At 46.8% G+C, this 11,767-nt stretch overlaps 3 protein-coding genes and 1 long non-coding RNA gene across 7 annotated transcripts in view; 3 read left to right on the top strand and 1 right to left on the bottom strand.

The window, feature by feature from the left end:
- The first annotated feature begins 53 nt into the window (after window positions 1-53).
- LOC132262765 (uncharacterized) lies at window positions 54-1,368 on the top strand. Its single transcript, XR_009468467.1, has 3 exons — window positions 54-186; window positions 1,070-1,160; window positions 1,232-1,368. It is a non-coding gene; the product is annotated as an uncharacterized LOC132262765 (long non-coding RNA).
- A 1,799-nt stretch (window positions 1,369-3,167) lies between these two features.
- Window positions 3,168-4,249, top strand: LOC132261452 (protein stunted-like). 2 transcript variants are annotated; one of them, XM_059760277.1, is made up of 4 exons: window positions 3,168-3,301; window positions 3,553-3,683; window positions 3,800-3,839; window positions 4,150-4,249. In XM_059760277.1, the coding sequence occupies exons 1-3, from the start codon at window positions 3,273-3,275 to the stop codon at window positions 3,808-3,810; spliced, it is 171 nt and encodes a 56-aa protein (XP_059616260.1). In that variant the 5' UTR covers window positions 3,168-3,272; the 3' UTR covers window positions 3,811-3,839; window positions 4,150-4,249. The 2 variants fall into 2 exon arrangements, with proteins under 2 accessions (XP_059616260.1, XP_059616259.1); XM_059760276.1 differs by lacking the exon at window positions 3,800-3,839.
- Window positions 4,250-4,270: 21 nt separating this feature from the next.
- On the bottom strand, window positions 4,271-5,693 carry LOC132261451 (diphosphomevalonate decarboxylase). Its single transcript, XM_059760275.1, has 3 exons — window positions 5,542-5,693; window positions 5,280-5,459; window positions 4,271-5,205 (listed from the first exon to the last, which is right to left on the bottom strand). Exons 1-3 carry the CDS (start codon window positions 5,603-5,605, stop codon window positions 4,271-4,273), a joined length of 1,179 nt encoding a protein of 392 aa, XP_059616258.1. The 5' UTR covers window positions 5,606-5,693.
- A 116-nt stretch (window positions 5,694-5,809) lies between these two features.
- Window positions 5,810-11,767, top strand: part of LOC132263089 (E3 ubiquitin-protein ligase highwire) — a 34,722-nt gene continuing 28,764 nt past the window's right edge. For 2 of the 3 annotated variants that reach the window (XM_059762665.1, XM_059762664.1), the window contains exons 1-2: window positions 5,810-6,088; window positions 6,459-11,721. In XM_059762665.1, the coding sequence (XP_059618648.1) occupies window positions 6,021-6,088; window positions 6,459-11,721 (5,331 nt within the window). In that variant the 5' untranslated portion in view covers window positions 5,810-6,020. The remainder of the gene's footprint in view (window positions 6,089-6,458; window positions 11,722-11,767) is intronic. The other variant, XM_059762666.1, reaches the window with a different exon arrangement.

Raw genomic sequence — 11,767 nt, 5'->3', positions numbered from 1 at the left:
GCCAAGGGTGAGGATGAGCCGTAAAATAATTTAGTTTCGGCCTCCCTCCCACGGCGAGGGGGGCTATTTTCGGCCGCACACCGCGAGTTGGGTCATCGAGCAGAAATATCCTTCGCAGTAAAGTTCATTGCCTAGGTTGGTGGTGTGGTCAATAGGGCAGTTATTTTATTGCACGAAATCAATAAGGTACACACATCCCACGATATGAAATAATTAAATTGGGCACTTCTTCGCGCCACCCCTTCGGCGGGCGGCCAACAAACCGCCTCTCTCTGCGCTCTCTCGCACTATATGGTGGAGAAAAAACCTTCAATCCACATTTGGATGTACATATACAGTGGCTTAAATTTTTTATCATCTCACTTTTGGCTCCGCATTTATTGTTGGGACAAAAACTCCACCGCGCAGAGTTGATGACACTCTTGTCCAGTCAACAGCACTAGATCACAGATGAGGATTGCACACTCGTGCCAATATAAAGCTCAAGTAGCCAGCGAAAAAGGCGATCGCGCACAATTTGGCAGAATCAATTGGCGAATTATTCAGTTGACTATTGAAAAGTCCAGGCGATAATGTTAATTGCGTGAGAACTCCTGGACGTGACAAGAGTTTCTTATGGGATTCGCGACACGACAGCCATCCAATGATGCTCATTTGAGAGACGACAACACAACTGATTTGCAGAAAATTTGCAACTTGCCAAGGCTCAACTTTCATCACTGGATTTCGGAGGTGTGAAAGTTGCTTTATCGCCATAGTGAAGAAGTTTCCAGTGTTGTGTTTAATCAGTCAATTAGAGAATGGATCCAGCTAATTGCTCGCTAATCTGGAGAACGAGCCTCTCTTGTACACACACCGCAAGTATTATAGTTTCGTCTCAGGTAAAACTTTTTGATGGCATTTTGGGAACTCCTATTGAGTCACTAGGTAAATGAGACCAATGGAATTTTACCAATTTTATGCAAGAATGGTAAACAAATAGAGAGAGAGAAACACATGAGAAGAGAGGTTAAATAACACAGAACTTTGCTGACTTATGATTACTACGAAAGGCTGCTTTGCATTTCAGATTCAGCCGATTCGCCGAAGAGTCAGATGGAAGATTTATCAGCGGCGAGAGTCCATCTCTCCGCCAGACGACCTTCGGATCTATGTCAAAGGTAATTTCGCATTCAAATCACCATTCTTGGGTATTTTGAATGCAAAATCGAATACCTTTATCTCGTTGCAGGTCAAACCACGCGTCATGGCACAATACTGACCTTCTTCAACGCAAAAACAGTGGAAAATACCTTCTTTTCACCGTTATTGAGTGAGAAAAAAGGCTCGACATTTTCGACAAATCGCCATTTTTGTGTGCACAAATATTGCGTGAGAGTTTTACGATTAAACAAACATCAACTAAACCTCTTTGAAGGATGTTTTAATTGATTTTGAAGCACTTTGAGATGGAGTGCAATATTTTAGCTCTGAATTTGATTTGAATGTTGCAATTTTTGAAGGGATATTTGTGGAAGTTGCATCAGAGTGCAATTGCGGTAATTTCAGAGACGCGAAGTGTACGTAAGAGAAGACAATCTTTACCAGATCTTTTGATGCAACTGCACAGCTCATTTGAGCCGGATTCTTGACCATCCATTGATAAACAGTTAAGTGAATAGAACATGTTATCGATCATTTACTAATCAAGATTATTCAATTACTGCAATTACCAAATTAAATTGGTTTTTCTTCCACCTCTTGAAAAACTCTGTTGAAACCCACTCGAGCCACTCTTTGTCTGGTTTTTCAATCGAATCTAAAATTGAATTAACACTTTCAGAGTGGTCGTGTTCAATTTTCATTATCTCCTTTCCTTTTGTCTTTAAGAGAACACTTTATCAAATAAGTGCGAGCTTCTGAGTCAGAAGAATCTTTCATTGAGTTTGTGACACTTTTTCACTCAATATTTAATTAAGTGAGTCACCGGCGAACTTCCTGGCCTTCAGTCAAGTCGCGAGACTTGCGAGAAAGCGCGATCTTTTCACCCATAAGTCATCAATGAGCTGCACCGACACGAATCTCCAATCTGTCATCTAGAGGCGCCGCAACTCTGCGGCTCGTGTGCACGAGGAGGCAAAGGAGAGGCTCGAAAGACACGGCTTACTAAAGTGGCATGTGCCATCGTGCCATCAAGAGTCTTTTTTGGGCCGATAAAAATTAAATATTTGATCACTGATCGCGATTCTGGAGGCGACGGGCGTACGAGGAGGGGATCAGAGGCGGCCCGAAGCTCAGCCTCATGATGGATGGCTGTGCAATTTTCCTCAATGCCTTTCCCAACTGCGAGAAAATGTGTGTCTGTTTGCACTAGAAATGCGAACGGCGTCGCGACTGCACGGCCAAGATTTGCGCTGAGCTCTGTGGGAAGGTTGGCGCTAAATCCTCCACGCCAGCCTTCTCGGGGGCTCACAAGCTGTCACATGAGCCGCCGCCCCAAATTGCAGCGTCTTCACAGACGCCAAGAAAGATCCTTGGTCCTCTCTCGCGGCGCCGGATTGTTCCCGCTGAAACCAGTAACGGATGACCTTTGGCTGGCTCATGGATGGAAGAAGAAAATAACGTGAGAGAGGCGGTTTTTCAGCGCTCACATGGATGGCAAAGATGCTCACCTCACGAGGCTGCTCGTCAGATAATCAACCTGCCAGCGCGTTTAATCCTCATCTTCCCGCCAACCAAATATTTAATTCATCTCCGTGGCACCGCGTGCTCTCAATTATTTGTCGCAATTTGCGCAAATTCAGCCTTCGGGGAAGATTCCTGGGCACCATGATTGGTCCACCGTGCATTTTCTCATCCATAAACAGTCATATCATCGATTTTAAGGCACTTTTGTCATGTGTTTTTCGCACACGGCGCCGTGTTTCATTGACTCCTCTCTTGGCCATGGATATGTGATTGGAATTAATGTTGGCATGCCGAAGGTTTATTTATGTGCAAAAATAACTCAAAGAAATAGAGACATTTGGTATTTTTAGTATTTTTCCTCATGTAAAAAATGTCACTCAACCATGTGATGTGAGCCGTTGCAGTTCAAAACATCGCGAAGACTGGCCGTATAACAGTTTTATGCGGTGCATTTAAAATTTAAAAGTCCGCGCTCAGACTGGGCGAAATTTCACTGAGCGTCGCTCATTTATACGAGTTTTGTCACTTGATTTTCTGAGGTGCCCTGAGAAGTTTTCTCTGTGCGTTTTCCTCGTTTTTTCCCGTGAAATTCCAATTATTGCAAGATGGTTGCGTGGCGACAGGCTGGTCTTACGTGAGTATTCCTGCAGGACTGTGAGAAAAATGGGGAAATTGTTCATATCGGCGCGTTATTGTGACCATTACATAATCGCTCTGGAAGCAGAGAAAAATCACATTTTCACACGTTTACCTGTACAATTGCTCACTAATTCATGTATATTCTCACCAATCAATCATCAATCGCCAATATTCTACGCATTTCTTGGTGAAAATCGCAAAAGTTTCATGGAAACAACAACCACTGACGACATAACCTCATTTCAGGTACATCAACTACTCCAACATCGCCGCCCGGACTCTGCGAAGGGCTCTGAAACCCGAATTTCGGGCTGATGCCGTTAAGCGGGATGAGTCTCACATCAAGTTCACCCCATGGGCAAATGGAAAGCCGATAAGTGAGTATCAAAATCCCTTAAATAGTTGTCATAATATCGAATTTGGTGTGTCCGGGAGTCCGGATAGCCAAGATTTGTGAGAATTTTCAAGCGAATCTCAATTTCACCCATTCCAGCTGAGAAGTAGAGAGATGGTGAGCGAGAGATGCTCTCTCTGTAAGTCAATAAAGTGTTTTTGGTGTGCTTCTTATGATGAAATACAATTTTGTCTAGCATGAAGCATTCGAATTCTAATTGGTTTATCTTCTCTGCGGAAAACCAGAGAAGCAAAATTTGAAATTTTTGTTGCTATTCATGACTAAACTGTGTTCAATTTGCTTTGAACATTCTACTCCTCTTCACTAATTATTCCCCCGTTCGTTCTTTTCATTGATTTGAAGAGAGTTTTGAGTTGTTTTCCTTATCCATATTTATTTGCACCATTAAGTGATTATAAAGATTGCTAATACAGGCCTTATCTTTGCAGAGACCACCACCACGGAATCCTCATCCTAATCTGAGCCCGTGAAGCGAGTCATTTTGGAATTATGTTAGAGGAATAAATTAAAAGATGTGAGATGTAACCACAGCACCGATTTTTTTAACATTTACGCTGTCTTCGGAAGGCCAGCGGCATCCAGAAGTGATTCACTGCTGGGCAGGATTTGGGGTCCATCTCCCACTCGCGTGTGAATGATGTACTTCAGGAGATTCTGTCCGACGCTCTCCAGACGCATCTCCGATGCCAGAGCTTCTGGAACGGGCTCTTCGACCACCGGAACGCCCTTGACGTAGTCCGGCGTGGCGTCGCGATCGTTGGGAAAGGCTCTCTTGATGAGATTAAGCACTTGCGGCACGTCCTGGCGCATCAGATAGAAGCACGCATTGGGACCGGCATCGAAAGTGTAGGCAATCCTTGTCTTTCCGGACGCCGCGTTGAAGCGATGCACCAAATCGATGATGGCGTGCGAGACGTCGTTCAGATAGACACAGGGAGGGAATGTGTCAAGAGCGACGGCGTGGAATTGATTGCTGTCCTTCATTGTGATTTCAGCAAAGGTCTCGAAATCCCTTTCCTGGATAGCTTTCCTCATCTTCTCCACCCTTTCGGGAACGATTTGCATCGCCCGGTGGTGAATTAGAGTCGATGTCTTCACAGAGCGCTCCATTCCGCCGGTAGAACTGACCTTCTTGCGGTTGTCACTCACCACCAGGATGAGGATCTCCATGTCAGGCCAGTGAGTGCTCGGAGCTAACTGAACAGCCAAAGAATCTGAGCCATTCGGCAGTTTTCCCGCTTGCCACTGGACAAAACCCCCATAAACACTCCTGCAGGCGCTTCCGCTGCCAACTCTGGCTATGGAGGACAGTTCTATCTTGTCCTGGAGCCCATACAAGGTGGCCAGAGTGTACACGAGACACGCATAGCCGGCAGCACTGGATGCCAATCCGGCTGCCGTGGGAAAGTTGTTCTCTGAGCAAATATGCAAATTCCAGGAATAAACATCACCTTTGATGCCACATTTCTCCACCTCCTGCCGAACTGTTGAGCGAAAACACAAAGAACATGTGTTAATGGGGCCATAAACAAGTCATTTCGTGAAAAATGGGCCTCACATTGCTGCAAAACATTGATGATTCGAGGTGAGTCAAAGGTCTGCTCCTGTCCGTTCAGCCATAATCTATTTTTAGAGAATTCCGGCGACGCTACAATGGTAGTTTTTGCATACATCTCACTCAAGGTTACGCTGATAGAGTCATTGATGGGGAGGAGGAGTTGTTCATCTCGCTTTCCCCCTGGAAGTGCCAAAAAAGCGCCCCAAATTGAGGAAAGTAGGTTAGCCGAAATACCCTCGGAAAATCACCATAAGAAACTCACAGTATTTGATGACAGCGATGTTAACAGGTGCGGTACAAGTTGCGGAAGCCATTATTGGGGCCATATCACTGAAGAAAGTGGAGAAAATGGACTAAATACTCATCCAAACACCACGTATACAAAACTCATAAAAATCTGAACACAGCAATGACCGCAATGACATTAATCTTTGTCAACTTTCCGTCGCGAGCGCTCCTCTGCGGTTGATACAAGAAGCACGGTCGCCATTGTCGCTGAGTTTTGCAAGCTGTCAGTGGATGTTCCAGCTTCTCCAGACGTGCGTGAAAAAAGGCATTTTCCCATAGAAATAGTGCATTTTCCGTGCTGAAAGCAATGTAAATCAGTTATTGAACACCTCGCGTGAGAATTGACAGTATTATTTGGGCTGCGTGATCAGTATTTGAGGCTAAAATCGATGTGATGTGGTGTGAGTGACATTTTCGTGTTTTTTGCGTATCAGGCGAAAATCGTGATAAAGAATGGGTATTTTGGAGTCGGAAGCGTATGGGGACTACTATTACGACATTTTCATCAGCAATTTCACCAAGTGAGTAGCAAAAGTGGATAAATTCGGGGTGTTTCCAATGCTCAAAGTGCAGAATGCTGAAGTTCCCTCTACCGGCTGAGTTTTGGCGCCGGTTTTGGGGCATTTTCGCTCCCGGAAAGAGCATTTTCCGAAGTTTTTCACTCGCCTTGACACACTTTTCTGTCTAAGGAGACTGTCATACTTGATTGCTATTAGGATTTTCATTGCGCAACTCAGCGAAATTGTGCGAAGGAATCTGAGCGACAAATTTTCCCGCCTAACCTCAAATGCCGTGCGGTGAACCTTGACCTTCCGCAATGTTGTTTACCCCAAACAGCTGATGAGACCGGCGTGTTTTGCTAATATATTTCACGTGTGTGTTTTTCCGCAGAAAAGCGTCATCGGACAAGGGATTTCGGACACGTGGGCGGGTGAGTGAGAAGAAGGATGGACAGAAGCATGTTGTTCCGGGATCGCTGCTCAGCACTTATCGGATGGAATTGGAGCCCAATTCGTCCAAATTCGCCGTATTCTCTCTCATTCGGGCGGCTGTGTTGGAAGTGGAGGCGAAGTACGCTCTAATTTACGGGGGATTTCCACGGAGATCGCTGGGAAAGTCAACTTGCTGTGTGCATTGCTCCACATTGTGTAAGTGTCTTGTTTTGCAGAACACAGAGTCAGTTTCTCTAGAATCTCTCTCTATTCCTCTTCCAGCAGACAATGACAGTGATGACAGCGATGAGTCCGAGGAGACAACGCAGCGGGAAATCGTGCAGAAAGTTCCTCAAATTGTGGGCGCAGGTCTGAAGAGTCTGTTTGAATTGATCGCCGAGGCGAGAAACATCCATCCACGTCTCTGCACGCGAGCCTTAAAGGCTCTTCTGGACATCATCCAGGGCCAGAATCCCGAGAGCTTCAAGTCAGAGCCTGGAGAGATGATCAATCAGCTCTTTGACCTTCTTCTTGATCTGGCCACGCTGTACGAGAGTTCCTCGATAGGCGACCAATGTGACGTTAACAATTGGTCTGCCATCGGCTGCTCAGCTCTCCTGGGACTGTGTGTAGCCCGCGGAGACACTGGGAAGATCCTGAGAGCCCTCACAGCGATGCTAATGTCACCGCCGCAACTCTCGTCGCAATACATCGCCTTTCCGCTTGTGCTGAACACTCTGCAGCGGAGCGTCATCGCTGTGGCGCTTAACAGACCGACGAAGCCTGATTTCCTGCGAAATGGAATCCCGAACAATTGCTTGTTGGATCAGTTTTCGCTGGCAAATCAGCTTCCAGCAACTTATGCCTTCAATTTGCAACCCTCCATTGCGTCCGATGGGAGATTTATCTACATTCTCTTGGGCAGGAGTCTGTTGAAGATCGGCACAGGCTTCAATGGCACACTCAAAGGGTATCTCTATGCGGTGAACAATGAATTTGGGAAGGAGACGAACGGGTGGATTGGATATGCAAGAAGTACTCTCTACTATCGGCGCTTGTCCAAGAGGAATTTCGACAATGTACTGATTGTGGACACTGAAAAGCTGGCAGTTGTGGAGTCTGTGCATCTCTCAGTTGGTCAGGGCAAGGATATTCAAAGTATTCTCTTCTCAGACGGAGAATCACTCAATGTTTTGTGCACCACAAAGGATGATAGTTTGATTGTGAAACAAATTTTGCCTCCAATCGCTGGAACGGTGTTTGATTTGCCACTGAAGCTTGCCAGAAAGACATTCAGGACATTGGGATATGCAGCCTTTGAGGATGAGGTGTTGAATCAGAATCAAATCCAAAAGATTCAATCCTCATACAATCCTTTTGAGCCCAAACTCACCAATGATGTGGAGGTGTTGAGTGTGTGCTGCGGAAAGGAGTTTGGATTGGTGAGAACACCAACGGGAAAGGTGTATTACTATGGCAAGGCTTCATCTTTGGGACTGAAGAGTGTTGGGAAGAGTCCGACTCTTCGATTGACTGAGTTGATTGTGTCGAAATCGGAAAATATTGTCCACATTGCTGTGGGACATGATGGAGTTCATGCTATTCTTGTCACTGACGATGGATTTGTGTATTTCACCGGAACAGCGAGGAGAGGTGAGGATGGAGACTCCTCGAAGAATCGTCGACAGCCAAAGGCGGTGAAACCCAAGAAGATTGGGAAAGTGGAAGTGACAAGTGTGGTTTATGCGTCGTGCAACAATGGAACTTCTGCCTTTGTCACGAAGAGTGGAAAACTGGTGATGTATGGTAAGGATACGGCGCACTGTGACGCTTCGGGATTCGTCACGACTCTGGCAGATCAGCACATTGTAAAGGTGGCTCTGGGTAAGGCTCACTGTGCCGCCTTGAATGCCAAAGGACAACTCTTCACCTTTGGCCTGAACAACAAAGGCCAGTGCGGAAGGGTGTTCGTGAAGGAGAAGGACACTTCCCTCATGGAGACGTCTGAGGCCAAAAGTGTTGAGACTCCTGCCGTGGGAAAGACCGAATTGGCTCCCATTTGCGATGCTGACGATCACACACTCACTCTGGGTCAATGCAGAGTATGCACAATCTGTCGCGAGTGCACTGGCTATAACACATCGTGCGTGGTGATGCAGAGGATCCCGCAGGAGCAGAGGATTCCCGGAGCTGATTGCGACTGTGGTCACGGCTGTGCTGGATGCTCAAAGTGTGCCGCTTGCAATGGGTGCATCAATCAGCAAGAGAGTGAGAGTGTGTCAGAAGCAACTGTCCAGCGGGACACCACGTCGTCGTCGGCGTCGAGAGTGAAGTACAGAGGTCCAGTGCTGCGGAAGAAGGAGAAGAAGTACGCCGAGGAGGCCAATATTGGATCTGATGCTGAGAGAGATCAGCCGAGAGTGGCTCCTCTGCCACCGGCCAGAGTCACTCTGCCGTCCACAAGTCCTGTGATTCAGATCTCTTGTGGACTTCATCACACTGTGGCGCTCACGATGGCTGGCGAGGTGTTTACATTCGGCAGCAATCAGTATGGACAGCTGGGAACGGGAGATTTGCAGCCTGCTTCTGGTCCGGCTCAAGTGAAAGTGTCAGGAACGGTGACACATGTCGCCGCAGGATCAAATCACACTATTCTCATGACACACAAGGGAGTCGTGTACACATTCGGGAACTACCAGAAGGGACAACTTGGACGCTTTCCCAATGAGTTTCAACAGAGAGATGATCCGTTGATGGCGAAGTTTGAGTCCAAGAATGATCAGCCGACGGCTTCTGAGATGCTGCAGCAGCGCCAGAAGTTCCTGTGGAACTGTATTCCAGGTCCTGTGATGGGAATTGGACCGAACTTTGGCAAGAGAGCCACGTGGATCAGTGCCAGTGGTGATCAGACATTCATTAAGATTGACGAAAGTCTGGTCACGGGATCGATGTTGGCCAAGTTGAATATTGTGGCGGACAAGAACACGATGCTTCTCATTCCAAATGTTCCTCTGTCCTTTGATTGCCTCACGATAAATCGTCAGGATGGGACTTGCTCAACACACAGTCGAAATCAGATGGATTTCACGAAGATTATCCAGTCGCATCAAGCGACGATAGAGCAAATGGCATCTGACAAGTGCAATCAGAACACAGAAGTGCCCAAAGATGCGAGTAAACAGATGTCACAGAGTATTCACGAGGCGAGGAATCAACTGTTTGACTTCCAGGATTGCCTGCAAGGCGGAAAGAGTGGGAAGAATCCTCACAAATCGATGGAAATTCAGCCACAATTGGCCTTCACACTGGAGTCAAGTTATGGGAATTTGTGGGCTTTTGATGCCATCGCGAAGAAGATGTACTGCTACAATGTGATTTCCAGTGAAATGGTGAATTCGTCTGTTGATCACAGTTCAGATTTGAGAGCTATTTTGTCATCTCATCTCGCATTGCCGTCAAAAATGGATGTTGCCATAACACGAAGTCAAGCTTCACTGAATCTTCTCGCATGTTTGGACATTTTGACATCCTCATCGGACAACATTCCGCACTGTTTTGAGACGGTTGTTGAGCAATCCATGAACTCCGCCAAGGAATCCGCGGGAAATGACTTCCAGTCTGTGGTGAGATTTGAGAATTACGGCGGCGGATGGGGATATTCTGGTCACAGTGTGGAAGCTATTCGTTTCATGGCCGACACGGACATTCTGATCGGAGGATTTGGGATCTTTGGCGGCCGTGGCGAGTACACGTGCAAGCTTAAGGTGTACGATCTGGGATCTGAGGGCGGTGGCTATGAAAAGGACGGAGTTTTGATTGCCGAAACTGACGACACGCCCTTCGAATGTCCCGCCAGGAGTCGATACAACATGCTCCTGACAAAACCCATCACAGCTTCGGCTGGAAATTGGTTTCTGGTGTGGAGTAGAATCTCTGGACCCTCGTCAGATTGCGGATCGTGTGGTCAGGCGAATGTGACAACGGATGATCAAGTTGTGTTCACATTTAAATCTTCGAAGAAGGCCAATAATGGCACAGATGTCAATTCTGGGCAAATCCCGTCGATTCTCTACAAAGTGGTGAACAGGGAGTCAAAGCAGATCACTGATCATTTTGATATTGAGCCCATTCACAAGATCTCCAAGATGTTTGCCAATTCTGTGACGAAGGAGTGCTTTGACAGCTTGGTGTCGCTCCTCAACTGGGCCTGGGGAACATTCAAGATGTCTCTGGGAGAGCTGAAGGATCGACGAAGATATCTGCACGTTCACTCATGCCTTGAGCGATTGGTGTATGTCAACAAATCCTGTCTCAGGCTCCTCAGGAAGTACACCAATGAAGTGTATCCAGTGGTGACTGTTGACAAAGGTGAGAAGAAGAGTAAATTCTGGGGAGAGTCCAAGGAGGAGATCAGCAAGAGGAAATCCACCAGTTTGACGGTGAACAAAGGCGCCTCCACGTCCAAGATGACAACAATTTCCACAAAGATCTTCAGCTTGAGCACTGCCACTGTGGAGACTTCCACGCCGACGGCGGCAAAGAAGCCTAATTCGGAGAATCTCCTCCTGGCCGAGTGCATTGGAGAGGTTCGTGCGCTGCTTATGCAAATTCTCTGCGATGATATTCAGCTGGAGGCGGAAAGTGAGGCTTCTGAGATGCTGACAAATATCCTGGATGAGTGTCATGTGACATTTGTCAGCTGCTTCAATGCCTTCTATCCGACATCAACACTGAAGTGGAATTGTCTGTGTGATCAACTTGCTCAGATGGACAGAGGAGTTCTGCATTCGCGTCTGTTGAGTGCTATTCTCGCAGGACTCTGCAGTCCCAATGTTCAGTTGCGAAAGACCTTTTCTCTCCTCACACCCAATCGCGAGCGAATCTCTCTCGTGAGTCCCAGTGACAACTCTGGACTGCCCATGCTCACGTCCATGGAGAATCACTCGTATCCGGTGCTCGTGGAGCAGATGATCTACAGGACGCAGCAGGAGAAGAGTGATTTCCATGCCAACACGTGGACATTCAAGGATGTTCTCATGAAGCTGTTGAACATCATTTCCAAGCCAATCAGATCGAAGATTGAGAACATTTACCACAGTCGTTGTGGCAATTTTCTGAACATTGATATGGCGAGGAACACTAATCAGGGCTTAATCGACAATTGCTGTCATCTTCTTGCTCGAGTCTTGGCGGAGATTGTCTACGAAAGTTGCACTTTTGATGTGAGTTTTCTTCTGTCTTGAATTTCAATGACATGTTACTAAGATT

This window comes from Phlebotomus argentipes, unplaced genomic scaffold (assembly GCF_947086385.1).
Source record: "Phlebotomus argentipes unplaced genomic scaffold, Phlebotomus argentipes genome assembly contig_15, whole genome shotgun sequence".
NCBI lineage: Eukaryota > Metazoa > Arthropoda > Insecta > Diptera > Psychodidae > Phlebotomus > Phlebotomus argentipes.
The sequence above is the reverse complement of the archived record's forward strand: the minus strand, read 5'-3'. Positions and strand labels throughout refer to the sequence as shown.